The sequence below is a fragment of the Rosa rugosa genome, chromosome 6 (genome assembly GCF_958449725.1).
Source record: "Rosa rugosa chromosome 6, drRosRugo1.1, whole genome shotgun sequence".
Lineage (NCBI taxonomy): Eukaryota > Viridiplantae > Streptophyta > Magnoliopsida > Rosales > Rosaceae > Rosa > Rosa rugosa.
This window is the reverse complement of record NC_084825.1, coordinates 21190104-21208865: the sequence shown is the minus strand read 5'-3', so window position 1 is coordinate 21208865 and position 18762 is coordinate 21190104. Positions and strand designations below refer to the sequence as shown.

The window sequence follows — 18762 nt, the reverse complement described above, 5'->3', positions numbered from 1 at the left end:
TGCAGAGTATAACTTAAGATGTGCCTGTTTTAATTGGCATTTCCTCTTCCGGATGTGAGTTGTTTGAAGGTTGGGGCCCCTCCACTGCATTGCTGGATTAGCGCGCATTACTGAGGTGCTCATAGTCTGTTACTCCCTCCATTTTTATATAGTTGTCTAGGGATGCCTCATTTGCGAGTATTGTCTTTCCTAACACCATTGTGGTACGCTTTGGTGTTTTGGGTTGCAATATAATCTTCTGTTCTCTCCTTTATTTTTTCTTTAATTATTTGGAGTCCCTAACTTTGTCGTTTCTAGTTCAGAACAATGATATGGCATATTTAGTTTTATTCGACCAAACAAAGTGAAAGCTCCAAAGCAAAAGACAACGCGAACATGCAACAGTCTGGCTGGAAACAGATAAGGTAACTAATTAACTACAATTAAAGGATCAATAATGCCAGAGACAAACCAACATTTGCAAAGAAACTTGGATTAGGGTAGAAAAGGAATGGCCACAACATACAAATCATCCCTCCTCTTAGTATTCCATCCCACTGATTCTGTCATGTCAAGTTGTTCAAGTTTGGTCCCAGTCCCACTGGGGAGTCTCCAGTCAAAGTGATATAGCAGTTGAGCAAGTGCAAGTTCCACTGCTGCAGTTCCAAATGTTATGCCTGGACATATTCTTTTCCCAGCTCCAAATGGAATAAATTCCAAATTGGACCCTCTATAATCAATGGAACCACTACCTTGGAACCTCTCAGGCTGAAAGCTGTCAGCTTCTGCACCCAAATGTGTTGGATCTCTCCCCATTGCCCATACATTGATTAAAACTATGTCGGCCTCGTAGATTTTCCTCTTCCTGGCAAGAACTTGTCGCACTTCTGCTTGTGCTTTCTGCATTACTTTTGGATTTCTCATGAGTTCGGACATTGCCCATTCTGTGGTAGTTGCTGAAGTTTCGCTTCCACCGGCATACATTTCCTGATCAGAAAACAATAGACATTTTTAGCTTAATTGATAGACATTGTTGGCCTATTCACACTGTCTAAGCTTTTTGGGTTAGTAATTGTCTAACATGAACTAGAGCCATATTTGTTTTAGAAGTTGTGATTTGGTATAAAATGAGGATGTGAAGCCAGCAAGTCTTGCACCGAGAAAGGTACACAACCTACTTTACATTCGGTAAATAGTTAGCATATAATAGAAATGAGAATTATATAAAAATACTAACCAGGGTTACAGCTTTGATGTGGGTTGTTGTGAGATCAAATTGAAGCCCACCAGCGTCTTGGAGTTTAAGAAGGACATCAACAAGAGCATCTTCTTGTTCATCGGCAGCATCATGAGCTCTGCTAATTGTTTTATCTTTATGTTCACTAATGACATCATTAAGAATCTGGTCGACCTTTTTGTTTATTTTCTCAAGGGCAGATCTGATACCTGTGAGATAAGGGAGGAATTTCAGGGAAGGGAACAAATCAGCCAGGGCAAAGCCTCCGGCGAGGAGCAGTGACTCGTTGATCAATGCTGTAAACTCCTTTCCATGTTTGCACTTCTTCCCTAAGGCTGCACGGGCAGTCACATTGTTTTGCATGGAGAAAATCACCTCACTAAGATTAAGATGACCAAGCTTGGTTTGATAATGATCCTTAATTGATTGAACAAGATTCCATGCCTCTTCTTCTCTTATTGATCGATAGGACAACACTCTCTTTCTACTTAGGAGCTCCAAAACACTAATCCTGCGCATTTGTCTCCAGAAATGATTGTAGGGACTGAAAAAGACCCCTGAAAGAACATTGGAGGAAGCTGTCACAGCAAGATCACTAGTATGCCGCTGCGAGAAAATAGCCTCTTGGGTCTGCAACAGCTCTTTGGTTAATTCAGGTGATGAAATGACTACAACCGATACTTGTCCCACTCTGAGGTGAATGATAGGTCCATACTTGCTGGCCAAGTCTCTTAGACAGTGGTGTGGTACTGCCCCTACTAACTGAAGCAAGTTTCCTAGAACTGGTAGCTTCCTTGGACCCGGGGGCAACTTAAGTAGTGTCGGGATATGAGTGGCTTTGAATCTCATCCAACAAAGAACCAGGATTACTAGGGCGACCAGTGAAGTATAGAGAGGAAGGGAAGGAATATTTTGGATTTGGAGCAGTAAGGGCGCCATCACAGAAGCTCTTATCTTTTGGGGCTTCATTTGATTTTAATTGCAAGCAAAGGTATAGGTTAGTTGTGTTGATTCTTGGAACCAATTATGTAGATGCTCAATTGGAATATGACAGTATAGACCAGGCACGGAACCTGGAATTAAATTTGAGGTGTGCTAAATTTACCTTATGCTGGCAAGAAAAATTATTCTAAAAAATTTGGCAGAGTTTACTTTGTTTTGATGGAATATCTCAATTGCATAACATTTGTCAAAATATGATCCACAATATGCATTTTGTCACCCAAATCTAACAATAGAAAATTGAAGCAATTCAAAGTTAAATATTCAATGTCAATATAAATTCAACTACTTAAGTTGTGCTCTTCGGTTACCTGAAGCATAAAACTCATCTATAACTGAATTTGAATCAATAGTATCAACAATTTCTCTCTCAATATGCACTGTCATTAAATCTGCAAGAAAATCATCACTCATCTTGCTTCAAAGTCGGTTCTTAATGAGCTTCATGGCTAAAAATGCTCTCTCTGTTGTAGCCGTAGAAACAGGAAGAGTCATCACTAGACGGACTAGTCTCTCAATCAACAAGAATGATGTCCTTGTGTTAACAAATTCTTGACATAACTCAGAAAGGGTGCATAAATCTTGAAATTCTGAAAGTTCAGAGAATTGATACTCAAAATGCTCCAACTGGTAGAGAGAGGTGAGAGTCTGAGGCTCTGAGCTTGAGAAACGCAGAACAGAGAAAGGGAGAAAAGGTCGGGAGGACGAGAGGACAGAGAGGATAGAGAAAGAGAGAAAAGGATATATTAATTATAGAAGAACCAAAACCATGGGTGATGAACAACAGTGGGAACAAGAAGGTTCTTTCAAGAGTGTTAATTATACATATATTAATTATGTATATGTTGACTTTTCTTCCCCCCAAACTAGCTGGAGCTACTTCGGTATACAACTATACATATATTAATTTTTTCCCCCAAAATCTTGGGGTGTGCTGCAGCATACCTTAGCACACCCTTGTGTTCGTGCCTGGTATAGACCCCGAAAAATCTAAATTAAATTCCGTGGATTTTTAGAAATGATTTCACGATAGTGGGAGCGAGTACGAGGCTTGGAGAAGTTGTGGAATTAGTTCGAACGATTAATTTTCGAAAACGAACGTTATTTAGGGGCTCGTGAAAAGTTGACTTTTTATGCTTACGGAATTTGGGAAAATTTCCTTCATGAAAGTTGTAGAGCTCGTCGATACGATCGCGTGCATATGCGGAACGCAAAAATCGGAGTTCGTATGAATTAGTTATGATTTTTTGAAAAAGTTTCCAATTTAGTATAAAGCTTCCATTTTCAGAAATTTCCGAAAATATTTTCAGAATTTCCAAAAATGGAAACCGGCTGCAGATTTCCTCCCGAAGACGGAAATCGCCTCCAAACTTCCACCGGCCATATCTTCCTCCACCGGCCACCGATCCTCACCAAACTTCTTCCATTGGCTTCGTATGGTCCTTGCACACACGTCTGTGGAAGCCTTGCACGACGGCGCGGCCTGTAGCGGCGGCGGCAAGCTTGGTCCGATTTGAGTTCGATTTTGAGTCAACGCCGATATCTTGAGTTTCCGGCCACCTTTCTTTGTGATTCTTGGCTTGATGAACTCGCCTCAACCTTCTGATCATCATTCTAGAAGGATCGCACCTGGAGTGATCGGATTCACGTTCGTCGGAGCTCGCCGGATTCTGCAAATTTTCCGACCATCGAAGCTTTCGATCGGTATATCTCGAGCTACAGACCATATTTTTCTGTGATTCTTGAACCAATGAGTTCGTCTTGAGTTGCTTAACAACTATCTAGAAGGAATCGAAGCATGAAATTGAAGTTTTGACGTCGAAATCAAGCCTTGCCGGATTCTGCAAATTTCGCCGGATTCTGGAAATTTTCCGGCCACCTCGACTTTTTTAGGTAATTTCAACCACTTCCGGTCATTTTCAGCTTACATGGTAGTTATGAAAGTTGTTAAGCATGATGAGAGGAAGAAGAGCAGCCCGGCCCGACACCATTGGTGGTGGTCGGCGGCGGCTCTGCCACTAACTCCGGCGGCCATTTCCGGCCACCTCCGGGGATCAAAAATATGGTTTCTGTACATTTTCAGATTCTATATTTCAATACGATCATTTTGATATATTATACGCAATTTTTGGATATCGTATGATTAAGTTATGAATTTTTAAGTTTCGATCGATTTCGATCGTTAGATTTGTGATATGTGAAGTTAGGACCGTCAGATGGACTTGTAGTTTTGATATGATGATCTTATGACTGTCCCAGTGACTTTGTGTGGTCATGGGTGAAGATCCGACCGTTGGATCTTCGTATAAATGCAAAACAGTGATTAGGGAGGCGATTCGTGAGAATCTGTCCGTCGGATTTTCGTATAAATTTGTGAAGATGTTAGTAAGGACGATTCAGGAAGATCTGACCGTTGGATCTTCGTGATGATTTTTGGAGGGTGATCCTAAAGGCGATCCGTGAGGATCTGACCGTTGGATCATCATTTAATTTCGATCCGACCGTTGGATTGTCGTTTGAGTATGTTTTTGAGTTGTTGGCTAAGTTAAGGTCATGTTTGACTAGGTGATTGACGGTCTTCCTTGGGTGAGCGGTTTCGGTATGTATTGTGTTGAATTGAAGACGCAGCGGGAATATCGAGGTGAGTAAATCGCACATGGTTCATTCACGAACCGAAATTCGGTGATTTTATTTAATTGAGAAATTGTGGAAATTGTTTTATGAAAATAAATATTTGTTTTAAATTATATGGACTTGATCGACTACGGTGCATAGGTAAGTAAAATGTATTTAAACTATAAAAATGAATTTCTAGATTTTATTGCATGTGAACTATAGTTGGTATTAGTGGTCACTCTTGTGTGGGTGACTACGTATATATATATTTACGTGGAATATATATTGGATGGTGTGATTTACTGAGTTATATTTTGAGCATTACCCTTTGGAATATGTGATTTATCTTAGATGTTGTGTTGTCTATGATAATGGGTAATTGAGTAAAGTGCGATAGTTGAGTCGTTGAGATGAATTAAATGAGGAGTCGAGTGAATTGAGAAAAGCAGTCATTCGTAAGGTGAACCTTGGCCCAGGTGACACTTTACGATACAGTTAGAGCTCTAGTCTGTCTGCCATCATACTGCTTGGGGGATAAACGAGTTATCATATGCCCTTGGGTATGACATGACATACTGAATGGGGTGATTAATATAATTAATCATAAGCCTGTAAGTATGATATACTGAATGGGGTGATTAATCTAATTAATCATAAGCCTGTAAGTATAATATACTGCATGGGATGATTTATATAAATAAATCATAAGCCTGTGAGTATATATTGAGTAAACAGTTGTTTGTTTTTGAGTAGTCATGTTGAGATGTGAGTTGATTGATGCTTGAAGTGACGTTGTACACTTCAATTATTATGCAAAGAAAATACTTGAGTTAAATTTATGCTTGAGTCGATTTGGTTACTTTAAATCGTGCAATCCTTTCATTTACTCATACGAGCTGTCAAAAGCTTACCGGGTTTGTGTTGTTGCAATCCCGGTACACTATTCAAATTGTGTAGCGGGTAATCCTACAGGTCAGGAGAATCAGGACGGTGATCGTGCGGGTTAGAGAATTTGTTTTAGTTTTACAGCAATTGTAATTGTGAGGTGAGTTATGCTCATTTGAGCCTTACAATATAATTTGGTGAGAGTGTGCTGTAATAAACAAATTTGAGATTTGGTTTATGTAATATCGAGCGATGTGAGGTGTGGTTGTTTTGAGAAAAAAATTCAGGTTGTATTTATGTGAGTTGTATTAATTCATGTTTCGGATTTGGATTTGTTATTCAAAATCCGGGGCGTGACAGGATAGAGAAAGAGAGAAAAGGATATATTAATTATAGAAGAACCAAAACCATGGGTGATGAACAACAGTGGGAACAAGAAGGTTCTTTCAAGAGTGTTAATTATACATATATTAATTATGTATATGTTGACTTTTCTTCCCCCCAAACTAGCTGGAGCTACTTCGGTATACAACTATACATATATTAATTTTTTCCCCCAAAATCTTGGGGTGTGCTGCAGCATACCTTAGCACACCCTTGTGTTCGTGCCTGGTATAGACAACTCATCAACTCAGTAGTTACAACTCGCAAAGAATCTAGTTTTTTTTTTTAGATACTTCAAAGAATCTAGTTTATAAAATACAAAATGTACAAAAATAGAAATGCTGGAGCTAGATCCATAAGGCTTCCTTGTACAGTTGGTTAGATTTTGGACGTCAACAACTATATTGTGAATGTCATCCACCCTCCATGCAATTTAGCAATCAAAACCATATAGTCTTTCTTCCCCTCAAGAATCATTCTTGCCAAATTGTTTTGTCATTTGATTAACATCATACTGTTTTTCAACAAAGTTTATTGGTTGTACAATTTAGATGACCAAATTATTTCCGACTTCATTGACTTTTTGGAAAAATGCTCACTTCAGGTAACAGAAAACTGAACAGTTACATTTATTCAGGTACCATGCATGGGTCAAGGAGTACATAGAATTTGTCCCAACATAAATGACTCTTATTCCAAGTGAATGTCTACAATACGTACAACCTATTTACAATCCTATTGTAAATAGATATTATTCGAAGCGTCCTTATTAGAAGCACATTAAGAGATACATTAAGAGCATCTCCAATGGGTTTGTTATTTGGCTTTGGTCAAATTTGAATTTGACATATGACATGGCAAATTTGATGTAGTAACATTTTGACAATTTTTAGCTCCAATGGAGATGTCAAATTTGAATATTACTTTAATATATAAAATCTGGAAACTGGAAACAGAAACTGCTTGAAAACATAAACTGGAAACTGCTTGAAAACTAGCAGTTAAATAGCAGCAAACAGAATCAGCTTGATTTTGATAGCACTCAAATGTAACATCACATGAAACCAACATCATGATACAAACTGAAATGGATTGAAAACAGAAACACAAACTGGAAAACGTGTAGTCAAATAGCAGGAAACAATGACAACTTGAAAGAGTTTGCAAGCAGTCAAATACATGATCACTGGAAGTTGCTCAAACTGATACAAACTAAAATGGAAACCAACAACCTCACACTTCATATATCACCTTGGAGAATTTTCATCTGAAGTTTGGAATAATATGCCCTCTGCTCAGGATTCATAGTTGTTGTATCCATAGACATAATTTTCATCTCAGCCTCAAATTTCCTATTCTCAGCCTCAAGTTTCCTAACTCGCAGTTTCTCCTTGTCAACTTCAACTTTCTCCTTCATAATCTCCAGTTTTTTTTCATCTCTTTCTTTTTTCTCTTGATGTAATTTTTGTATTTGCACCAATTGATCAGTGGTTTCTTTCAGCTTTCTTTTCTCAGCCTTCTTACCCGGTGGTCTAGACATTGGAAAGCAAGTGTTCGTGCCTTCTTCTATATCTATGTGAGTGCTTGTAGTTGAAGATGATGAGATATTAGTTATAGAAGATTTAGATCTTGGCTTACTTTTCTTGATGTCCAGCTCTTGCATTAGTTGTATCCTCTGAGAGCACTTTACGTGCAAATATCTTTGTGTGCCACTTTACGTGCAAATATCTTTGTGCTTTCATCCTCCAAGAAATTTGAATCCTCTGAGAGCACAATGTATGACACTGATTAAGACAAAATCCTAATAAAATGCTTGCATTCACCATATTGCATGCGTTGTAGGAAATACAAATGAAGCTTTCAATTAACATATCCTTTTTCTTTTGCTTTGTTCTAGTAAATAAGACACTGTAGTTGATTCAGAAAAGGGGTAACAATAAAGAATACCAATTGGACAATTAAGCAAGCAACAATGCAAGGTACCAAACTAAGAACCCAGCTCAAATTTATCAGCATAATAATGCTACACCTATAAAATACTAATCGAAAACATGAACAGAAAAACACTTGAAAGCTTTCATCTTTCTCCCTTTCCCTCACTTTCCCAGCAACCCAATAAAGAGCAGACTACAAAACTACAAGACCCAGATCCAAAACCCCTCAAACTAACCAAAAAGATCAAAACTTTACCACATGAAACTACAAATCCCAGCCAAAGAGCAAAATGGTATGCAAAATATGGCACTGCTGATCGACAACCTAAATAAACCACAGTAACCTCCTACATGTTCTCTTATAATGTCAACTACAAGATGTATGCATTATTCATACTATCAACTATGGTCTAAAGTTTTTACCTCCCTTGAGACCACCACAAGCCTGTTTCTATCTAACCAACCTCCAGCGGCAGCGTCCAATACTAACAAAGCAAGAAAACAGAAAAACTATCAAAATAAGATTTTTTTGTTGAAATTGCAATACAATGCATAGTATCAAAAAAGATTTACCTGCAATAGCTCCTTCACCTCTCATTGCTGTACACCCTCAATTATCTGTGCCAAGATAAAAGAAAATGTCAAACCGAGAATCAAGACTTTATATACATCCAATAGTAAACATAAACAGTAACCACAATACACAAAGTGCCCCAAAACTACCAGAAACAATATCTACTTACTGATATTAGCCAAGTGACGTTGCCACAAGTGCTCAACTAGATCTGCTTGGAGCATAGTATGAGTTCCCTTGTCACGAATTCGCAAATCATTGCTGATAAAATCCTCAAACTCTATTGTGTGATTACGGGAAACCATAACATCATCAATATCCATATCTGGTTCAGCATATTGCCTTGCAAGAGTTTCAAGATCATCTTATGCAGCACGCTCAACTCTTTCATCTTCAATAATCATGTTGTGCATTATCACACATGCTGTCATGATCTTTTGAAGCATTTCACGATCCCAACAACGAGCCGGTCCACGAACAATTGCAAAACGTGCTTGGAGCACTCCAAATGCTCGTTCTACATCTTTCTGACATCCCTCTTGAGCTTTAGCAAAATTCTTTGCTTTCTCTCCTTGTGGACATGGAATGGTTTTGACAAAAGTGGCCCATGAAGGATATATGCCGTCGGCTAGATAGTATCCCATTGTATATTCATGCTCATTGATCTTATAAGAGACTGGAGGGGCTCGACCTTCACGAAGGTCAGCAAATAAGGGTGAATGCTCTAAGACATTAATATCATTGTGAGAGCCTGGTAATCCAAAAAAAGAATGCCATATCCAAATGTGACGCAACAGCTTCAAGAATCAATGAAGGTTCACGATGATCTCCACGAGAAAACATACATTTCCATGCAACTGGACAATTCTTCTACTTCCAGTGCATACAATCAATACTACCAAGCATTCCAGGAAATCCACGACTCTCACCAATCAATAGCAATTTGGAAATATCATCAAAAGTTGGCCTTCTTAAGTATTCAGCGTGAAAGACATCAATAACAGCTTGGACAAACCTTCTCATAGCTTCAATTGCAGTGCTTTCACCGATTCTAAGATAGTCATCCACAGCATCTGCCCCAATTCCATAGGCAAGCATCCTCATTGCAGCGGTAACTTTTTGAAGAGACGATAGCCCAAGACGTCCTGCTGAATCCATTTTTTGAACAAAATAGGAGTCACGAGCTTCTACTGCAGCTAGAATTCGAAGAAAAAGATGTCGATGCATCCGAAACCTTCTCCGAAATACAACTTCTTCATGAACAGGATTTGCAGCAAAATAATCATTGTAGAGTGTTTCGTGGCCTTGCAATCGTTGTCTATCTTTGTATATGCGACCAGGAATTGAGCCCCGGCGTCTTCTTCTTCCCATCTCTTGTAGAGCAGTAATATGCAGATTCATCAATTCTTCATCATCTGATGATGAATTGGCAAGATCCCAAAATTCCTCATTTGCAGCATCTGAAGATGAATCTGAAACATTTGGATCCATGTTCCTAATATTGAAGAAGAAAAAAGAAACTTGAAGAGAGGAAGCTCGAAGTTTTGGGTTTTGGGTGAGACCAGAGGAAGAAAGAGGCGAAAGGGAAAGAGAACGAGAGGGAGAGAAAGAAACAATAAAAAAATAAAAGACCGAGAGGGGAGAAGCTGTCAAATTTGACAGAGCATGGTCTTATGTCAAATACACGTGTAATAGACTCATGGGTTGGAACATAATTTGTTTGGTCAAAAGTATACGTTAGCTGTACAGATGGCAAAAGACCCATCTGTTGGAGATGGTTATTGGGACAAATATGCTGTGCGGTGCTCAGTTTACTAGCCTTGCTATTTCTATGACCTGCCAAATATTTTGATAAAATAGAAATGGTCAAATGGGTTTGATACACCACTTGTGTACAAAGAAAGCCAATTGCTCTGGAATGTATCTCAAAGTATAAGTTCTCTGAAGAATTTGGCATCTTGCACTTCCCTTAAACAATTTTATAGTCATCCATCATTGGCTCCTTATATAAATTGGTTTTGTACTCTTGCGTCTAGACTCTGGTTTGGGTTTGCTCATATAAAGTCGGCACAACTCTAATGCTCCTTTAGCGAATGTGGTTCAATGAGATGATTGATTTGTCTTTGTCCCATCAATTCCAAATGATTGACTAGGAGTGATTTCTGGCCCGAAAGTTTAGAGACGTCAAATTTGATTCCGCTAATAAGTGTATTTTATGCGATTTGCTAATAAGGTGCCTGGTGCTGGTGGTCTATAACAAACGCCATAAAGATCCAAAATAACATTTGTGGTGCCAAATTCTATGCACATCACATGCTTGGACCCATGTAATCTTAATCATTCATAAGATGACTATTCTATAAGAGTGAGATGATATGCATTTGCGTAGATAAGAAGTGATTCTTCAGGTTGTAACTTTGTTCCAATCAATTATCTTAACTTGTGTGCTTTTGTATTTACTTGCTTATGGACACTATCTGTCTATCTTCATTCATCACCCAACCCTTCTTTCTTGTATAGCTTCACAACCTCTACTGCAATCAAATCCAAACTCTTTCAATAATGAGTTGCTTCAACTGGTTGCTCTATTTAGCTGTTGCTTTGGCCGTGATACGCAACGAGCTTCTAGTTGATTCAGCTAGTGACAAGAAGCACCACAGCGGACCAGTTGTTAATGTGACCAAGCACCTCATGTTCCCAGATTTCAACCTCTCCTACAACCCCCGAATCTTGAATGATGTAAAGCTCTTAGGTCGTGCCAAGCTTGCTTCAAAAACCAGTGCTATACAAATCCCCGACGAGTCTCATGTCACTGATCTCAGACACCAAGCCGGCCGAGCCATCTACTCTTCTTCAATCCGACTCCTGGACCCTCACACCGAAACCCCTACCTCTTTCGAAACAACCTTCTCTTTTCAATTCCACAATGCCTCTTCATCTTCTCCTGAACGAATCCAAACTACTCAAAGCGGTGGTTATGGTAATGGCGGCAATGTAATGCCTTCGTCATCGTCCCGGATGAGTTCACAGTTGGCAGACCTGGTGCTTGGCTTGCCATGCTCAACGATGCTTGTGAAGATAACTACAAGGTTATAGCAATCGAATTTGACACACGTTTGAATCCAGAGTTTAGAGACCCTAATGATAACCATGTAGGTATCAACTTGGGGACTATTATCTCCACTGAAGCAATCAACGCTTCTGATGTTGGCGTCTTCCTCAACGACGGTTCAGTCCACCGAGCTTGGATAAGCTACAACGGCTCACGCCGTTGGATGGAAATTCGTTTGGGATCAGACGACGGAAGTTACCCTGCAAAGCCAGTCTTCTCCGGATCTCTTGACCTCTCACCGTTTCTGAATGAGTACATGTTCGTTGGATTTTCGGTTTCCACAGGCAATCACACCGAAATCCACAGCGTGCTTTCTTGGAACTTCACTTCTGTTAGTCAAGCTTTTCTTCGTGTGCCGTCAATGGAGACATGTGAGAGCAAGATTGTTGTTACTGAAAACTCTCGTGCTGAGCCTCCCGGCACGTTCTTGATCTTTATAGCTGTGCTGGCACTTGCCATAGCTGTTATGCTTAGCCTTTACTATAACAGCAAGCGTAGAAGTGCAAATTCGGATAGTGCTAGTATAGTGTTGCTGGAGAAGAAGCAGAGACCGAGACCTCCAAACAAGCCTAGAAGCTTCACAATCTCGGAGATTTCATTGGCGACTAGGTCTTTCGGAGAGCTAGAGATACTTGGAGGTGGATCAAAAGGGGTGTGTTACCGAGGGAAGCTTCCGAACGGATGTTAAGTGGCAGTGAAGCGGTTTTCGCCTCAGTTTCTGAACTCACAAGGGTTGGATAGGAGGAGATTGATGAAGGAAATCAAGGGGATTAGCAGGGTTAGACACCCGAACTTAGTTTCCATTAGAGGATGGTGTTAGGACAAGAAAGAGACTATGGTTGTGTATGAGTTTTTCTCCAATGGAAGCCTTGATAAGTGGCTGTTTGGTGTTGGTGTTCTTCCGCGGACTCGGAGGTTGATGCAGAACAGATGGCAGTCCAATTTGAAGAACAATTGGATCGTGCCAAAGGTGGAAAACGAAAAGTGACTAGTAGACGTGAAATGGGCTTCCGGAGTCCGATTGGGACGCACCTTACCTTCCGGAAAGGGAATCGCGCCAGAAGAAGGATATGGACGAGGCCGGCTCTGGGGCTGCAGGAATTGGTGCTGCAGGGATCGGTGATGTAGGCGCTGGGATGAGTTTTTCCAATCTGTGGAGTTCCGACAGGATCCTTCCGATGCTTAACGTCTGCTGCTTGCAAGGATCGCGGTGGCTGGAGGTTGCAGCACTTGGTCTGGAGGGTTGGGATCGAGGGGGAAGGCTGCCGGATCGAGATGGAGGCCGGTGATGTGGGCTGGTTGTCCCTGATCTGGACGGATTTTGTTTTTTTCAATTGGTGCGGTAGAGAAAAAAAAAATTCTAGGGTTTGGTTTTTTTTTTTTCTTCTGAAAACTATGATTTTTTTTCTTGGCTATTTGCTCTGAGCGTACTGATAACGTATTAAAGTAAAATGATAATTGGAATTGCAATTGATCTACTCATTTTATTTTATAGTCCCTTTATATAGGAAGGGGATTACAACGGAAATATGCATTACATTAAATACATTGAATGCTGATTGATTTTTAATTGTGCTGATTGATGGTAATCGTTGATTCCTTGATTCCCTCTCAGTTAGTTGCTTTGACGAAGACACATAATATGTTTTTCTTTTAACAAAAATCTAATTATCAGCGCCTACAATCACTTTAACCGCTTAAACTCAAAACTTAAAAACCCACTGAAAAAAAATATATATATATGTTTTTTTTTTCATTTTTATTACTTGATTAGTTTTGATGGTTTCTTTATTTCACTAATCCCAGCATAATTTCTTTGTTTGAATCAGTCCAAATTCATCGTATCTATTGATAGATTCATTGTAAGATGTTTCAAGCCCAACACTTTATCCGGTAAGTCCGCCCCTAAACCCTAAAATCAGTTATCGATTCAAAACTCAAAACAAATAACGGGCTTGTCCACTGGGTAATTGGCCCAACCCATTGCTCTTAACTTCTTCGGCAAAGAAACTCCATACACAATCATTTAAACCAACAACAGGCCCGGCCCGGCCCACAGAGACTCAGATCCTCTAGGGTTTAACATCTCTTTATCTATAAAAGCTCCGCTAGGTTTTCCTGCCTCTCCCAAATCTCACACTTGCCACAAGTCGGAGCCGCCGAGACCCTCAGAGAAACCGAGGCATCATGAAGACCATTCTTTCGTCGGAGACCATGGACATTCCCGACGGGGTGAAGATCAAGGTCCACGCGAAGATCATCGAGGTGGAAGGCCCGCGCGGCAAGCTCGTCCGCAACTTCAAGCACCTCAACCTTGATTTCCAGCTCATCAAGGACGAGGAGACCGGCCAGCGCAAGCTCAAGATCGAGGCCTGGTTCGGCACTCGCAAGACCAGCGCCGCCATCAGGACCGCCCTCTCGCACGTCGAGAATCTCATCACCGGAGTCACCAAGGGGTACCGGTACAAGATGAGGTTCGTGTACGCTCATTTTCCCATCAACGCTTCGATCACTAATGGAGCCAAGTCGATTGAGATCAGGAACTTTCTCGGTGAGAAGAAGGTATATATATATACTCTCTAATCCCTAAGGTTTTACTTGTTTACTGTCATTGTGTTGTTGGATTTGTGGAATTGGTTGCTGGTTAATTTGATCTGGAATTGTGTTTTCGATTCGAGTTTGGTGAATGGTTTGTGGTGTTTTGGGGAGTGTTTGACTGTTGTGATGTGTTGCATGTGCTTGTAGTGATTGTTTACGGGCTGTGATAATGGCAATGTGGTAGATGTCAATGTGTTTTTGTGATTAGGGGTTCGATATTGGAGTTTGTTTGACTGAAAAAATGGAAGATATCGAAGTTATTAATGACAATTTTTATCTAGCATTTTCAAACTATTTTCTGAAATGAAAGTTTATCGCCTGATTAGTATAGGGAAAGCAGAAGCTTCTGCATTTCTTTTTTGAAGTAGTTTCTGTTTTAGGCTTCTGCATTTTGTTTTGAACTAGTGTTCTGTTTTAGAAGGATGGTGGTATGTTCTGTGCTGGACCAGTAGATGGTTAACCTTCTTTTCAAGGTTAGAAAGGGTGATTTGACATCCTGTTATTGGAATTTGGAAGTTAATTTGATTAAATCAAATGTGGGGTAAGAGATTCAAGTCGTTGCTTGAGGGTTTATGTAAGTTTGCATTTCTGAATGATGAGCCTTTATGTCACTCTTTGAACTGTCCAAGACGCTTCTCTGCTTAATGATAAATGCTATGTTTGTGTCATTATTGTATTTTTAGATGACAAACAATTGTGTTCTATAATTGGTTAAACTTGGATTCCACTGAGCTATGAACTATCTTTGATACTGTTGGCAGTGTTAGGCTTTCTATTGTGTGCTGTTCTTGATAAATTATGGTGTTGCTCTGTCAGGTGAGAAAGGTGGATATGCTTGATGGTGTTTCTATCCTCCGATCTGAGAAGGTGAAGGATGAGCTGATATTGGATGGCAATGATATTGAACTTGTTTCTCGGTCTTGTGCTCTGATCAACCAGGTATATATTTCTCTTTTTTGTTCTATATCTCGTTTCTGTTTTCTGTACAAGTTCTGTAATGTGTTTATTCTTTCTTGCGTGTATATGCTGCTTGCCTTTGCTGAGTCTTGTGTTCTCATGTTTGTTTTGACAGAAATGCCATGTCAAGAACAAGGATATCAGGAAGTTTCTTGATGGTATCTATGTTAGCGAGAGGGCAACCATCAATACCGAGGAATGAAGGCTGTATTTTTCTTATGTGATTTTGTTGAAGTAGTTTACTTTAATCTTATGGATTCTGGTAGTTTTCCTAATGTTGCAAATTTCATGGACAACCTCAAAATCTTGTTTCACCTCGGATCGATAATGTTTTGTTTTGCGAATTATATTTCGTTAAATTTTTGGTGATTTTTATATTTAAATGTTTGGTATGGTTGTTAATGCTTACTAAAACAATTAGTAAATGCACTTGGAAAAACTTTAAAGAGAAGCTAATTGTTTCATTACAGAATGTAAGGAATGGCAATAACTTTCAAGTCATTCTTCTTCCTTGCGCTCATTCCCATTGATTCAGTCATGTCAAGCTCTTCTAATTTTGTCCCATTGGGGAGTTTCCAGTTGAAGTGGTACAACAGTTAAGCAAGTGCAATCTCAACTGATGCAGTTCCAAATGATATGCCTGGACACATTCTCTTACCAGCCCCAAATGGAATAAATTCGAAGTTGGTCCCTTTAAAATCAATGGAAGAACCTTGGAACCTTTCAGGCTCAAAGCAGTCAGCACTAGCGCCCCAATGCCTTCGGTCTCTCCCAATTGCCCAAGCATTGACCAGTAGTTTGGTTTCAGATGGTATATCATATCCACTAATTTTACATGTCTGAGTGGCTTGTCTTGCGATTAAGGCAAGAGGAGGGTGTAACCGTAGAGTTTCCTTTACGACCAATTTCAGGTAGTCTAGTTTTTTAATGTCTGCATCATGGATTTTCTTCTTGCCTGCAAGAAGTTGTCGTATCTCGGCTTGTGCTTTCTCCATTACTCTTGGATTTCTCACTAGTTCTGCCATTGCCCATTCTGTGGTAGTTGCTGAAGTTTCACTTCCAGACGTATACATGTCCTGCAAATCCAAGGTTAATTATCTGCTCAGTTACATCTATTGCAGATTAAGTACCATTAGTTGCTAACATATTAGAAATAAGACTTCAATCTTTATTTCTTACCATTGTGATAGCTTTGATATGCTTGGTTTTGACATCAAGCTGGATCTGATCACTACACTCCTGAAGTTGTAAAAGCACATCAACTATATCTTCTTGCAGAGGATCATCACCAGCTGATGATTCTCTTTTCACTTTATGATCATTGATGATTTCATCAAGCATCCTGTCCATTTTTCCGTGTATTTTCTCAAGGGGAGGCTTGAAACGTGTGACATGACGAAGGAATTTGAGAGAAGGGAACAAATCTGGCACTGCAAAGCCTCCTGCAAGCTGGTTGATTTCATCGATCAATGAGGTAAATTCTTGTTCATGTTTGCACTTCTTCCCCAAGGCTGCCCGGGCAGTGATGCCGTTTTGCATGGAGAAAACCATCCCGCTGAGGTTGACCACTAGCTGTGGCTGTGATGCTGAAGAATAAACTGTTTCGACAAGATTCCATGCCTCTTCTTCTCTTATTGATGCAAAAGAATGCACACGCTTTGTACTTAAGAGCTCCGACACGCAAATCTTGCGCATTTGCCTCCAGTAATCATTATTAGGACAAAAGAGGATACTTGAAAGATCATAAGACAAAACCTCAATAGCAAAAACAGTGGGGCGTTGCGAGAAGGCAGTTTCATGTGTCCTCAACACCTCTTCAGCTAGTTCCGGAGATGAAATCACTACGGCTGATACTTGTCCCACTTTGATGTGCATGATTGGTCCATACCTCTTGGCCAAGTCTCTTAGAGAATGATGTGGTAGCGAGCCTACCAACTGAAGCAAGTTTCCTATAACGGGTAGCTTCCGCGGACCTGGAGGCAGACTAAGACTTGAGGTATGGCTGCTTTTCAATCTCTTCCGATATAGAACTAGGATAACTAGCGCAATCAGAGAAGTATAGAGAGGAAGGGAAGGAACATTATGAATTTGAAGCATTAGGGGCACCATGAGAAGCTTGGGGCTTTGATTGTGCAAGCAAGCAAAGGAAAAATTTTCTTGAACTATTAGAAAGCAACGAACCTAGTTGGTGTTAAGCACTGGAAACAACTCATGATGATAGTTAGGTCAAATAGGTATATTGATACTAATACATAGAGATTGCAAGCACTAATCAGGTCAAAAATGTGGTACTAATTGTCCCTGCGTGGGTGGTGGATCTGCAGAATTTAGATGCGACCGGTAATAAAACAATAATAATATTCTGTGTCCAATATAAATTGTCTTATATGTATAACAAATGCAAAACCAGAAGCTAATCTAGCACATAATTAAACACACATGTGAGGGGTATGCATTTGTCTTCTACTCTGAGTTTTTTAATAGATTGAAAGAAAATTAGAGGGTTTCATGCTAGTTATTTACCCAATGTTTTAAAACTCTAAGGCGTAACCTGAAGCTTTTTGGGAGAGCCTTGCACAAAGAATACACATATATATCTTTCTATATATAACAATACTAATATAGATTGTTCTTTGGTATTCAGCCAGATTTTACAACTGTAGACTAAACCAGAGACTTTACTACTAGAGATTGTTCTTTTGATAGCTTCACTGGTACAAATATGCAGTCATCCTTGGCTAATATTGCAACTCAACTTGAGCATTAGGCTGATCCTTCATGCAGAACCACCATTGATAGATCTATACTATATAGGAAACCTAGAAAGGAATGATTTTTCACTGATTTATTTTAGAATGACTCTTATAGGATAATATTGATTGTAATTACGATGACAAAGTCCCTGATTTTTGGGATTTGATGAGTCCTGCAACACCCTTCTGAGCTTTCTCTTACATATACATGTGCATTCTAGGCAGAATCTTCAGTCATCATATGCTCTTGTATAGAATTAAACAATATACCAGTCCTATCTGTCAGGTATGGCCAAATTTCATACTTAACTGATAAGCATGCGGAAGATTATACAAACAAAAAGAGGTAACATGAGGAGGAGGCATCAGATCCTTATTCTCTATTTTATACAAGATATGGTAAAATCATCAAAAATGTGCCACACACAAACGGACCTTGTCCTCAGTTATGTGGCAACGCCACAGAAGGAATGTAGAAACAGATCGAAAGAGAAACATATTTAACAACAGAGAAAGAAAAGAAACTCTTAGTACAGTTATGTTATATACATAAAGCATCTCTTGCTTGTCATATTTTCTTCTCTCTACTGGGTTACTAAAAGATGTTAATATATAATCAAAGGGTCAGATTCAAATGAATTGGCAACACATTACACTCTTTTACATTTCACTACCCTGTTTCGTGTTTTATAACAATGACTATGACTAAGCATGATCACTTGGAACTCAAA

The 18762-nt window shown here is 39.6% G+C and overlaps 3 protein-coding genes, 1 long non-coding RNA gene and 2 pseudogenes across 4 annotated transcripts; 3 read left to right on the top strand and 3 right to left on the bottom strand.

Moving 5' to 3' along the window:
- Positions 1–474: 474 nt before the first annotated feature.
- On the bottom strand, positions 475–2155 carry LOC133716373 (desmethyl-deoxy-podophyllotoxin synthase-like). Its single transcript, XM_062143082.1, has 2 exons — positions 1217–2155; positions 475–966 (listed from the first exon to the last, which is right to left on the bottom strand). The coding sequence occupies exons 1-2, from the start codon at positions 2153–2155 to the stop codon at positions 475–477; spliced, it is 1431 nt and encodes a 476-aa protein (XP_061999066.1).
- Positions 2156–4779: 2624 nt separating this feature from the next.
- LOC133713685 (uncharacterized) lies at positions 4780–6064 on the top strand. Its single transcript, XR_009848194.1, has 2 exons — positions 4780–4859; positions 5792–6064. It is a non-coding gene; the product is annotated as an uncharacterized LOC133713685 (long non-coding RNA).
- Positions 6065–8447: 2383 nt separating this feature from the next.
- Positions 8448–10215, bottom strand: LOC133718271 (uncharacterized; annotated as a pseudogene).
- A 755-nt stretch (positions 10216–10970) lies between these two features.
- On the top strand, positions 10971–12711 carry LOC133716372 (L-type lectin-domain containing receptor kinase VIII.1-like; annotated as a pseudogene).
- Positions 12712–13841: 1130 nt separating this feature from the next.
- LOC133713604 (large ribosomal subunit protein uL6z/uL6y) lies at positions 13842–15655 on the top strand. Its single transcript, XM_062139639.1, has 3 exons — positions 13842–14285; positions 15138–15260; positions 15394–15655. Exons 1-3 carry the CDS (start codon positions 13911–13913, stop codon positions 15478–15480), a joined length of 585 nt encoding a protein of 194 aa, XP_061995623.1. The 5' UTR covers positions 13842–13910; the 3' UTR covers positions 15481–15655.
- A 219-nt stretch (positions 15656–15874) lies between these two features.
- LOC133716371 (desmethyl-deoxy-podophyllotoxin synthase-like) lies at positions 15875–17375 on the bottom strand. The gene is made up of 2 exons (XM_062143081.1): positions 16458–17375; positions 15875–16354 (listed from the first exon to the last, which is right to left on the bottom strand). Exons 1-2 carry the CDS (start codon positions 17373–17375, stop codon positions 15875–15877), a joined length of 1398 nt encoding a protein of 465 aa, XP_061999065.1.
- Between the last annotated feature and the right edge of the window lie 1387 nt (positions 17376–18762).

What these genes read in the sequence shown, in the direction of transcription:
- LOC133713604 (XM_062139639.1), top strand. Translation starts at nt 13,911, where the DNA reads ATGAAGACCATTCTTTCGTCGGAGACCATGGACATTCCCGACGGGGTG. An exon ending in ACTTTCTCGGTGAGAAGAAG is followed by an intron (nt 14,286 to 15,137) that starts GTATATATATAT and finishes TTGCTCTGTCAG; the next exon opens with GTGAGAAAGGTGGATATGCT. An exon ending in CTTGTGCTCTGATCAACCAG is followed by an intron (nt 15,261 to 15,393) that starts GTATATATTTCT and finishes TTGTTTTGACAG; the next exon opens with AAATGCCATGTCAAGAACAA.
- LOC133716371 (XM_062143081.1), bottom strand. Translation starts at nt 17,375, where the DNA reads ATGCTTCAAATTCATAATGTTCCTTCCCTTCCTCTCTATACTTCTCTG. An exon ending in ATATCAAAGCTATCACAATG is followed by an intron (nt 16,355 to 16,457) that starts GTAAGAAATAAA and finishes TTGGATTTGCAG; the next exon opens with GACATGTATACGTCTGGAAG.
- LOC133716373 (XM_062143082.1), bottom strand. Translation starts at nt 2,155, where the DNA reads ATGGCGCCCTTACTGCTCCAAATCCAAAATATTCCTTCCCTTCCTCTC. An exon ending in ACATCAAAGCTGTAACCCTG is followed by an intron (nt 967 to 1,216) that starts GTTAGTATTTTT and finishes TTTTCTGATCAG; the next exon opens with GAAATGTATGCCGGTGGAAG.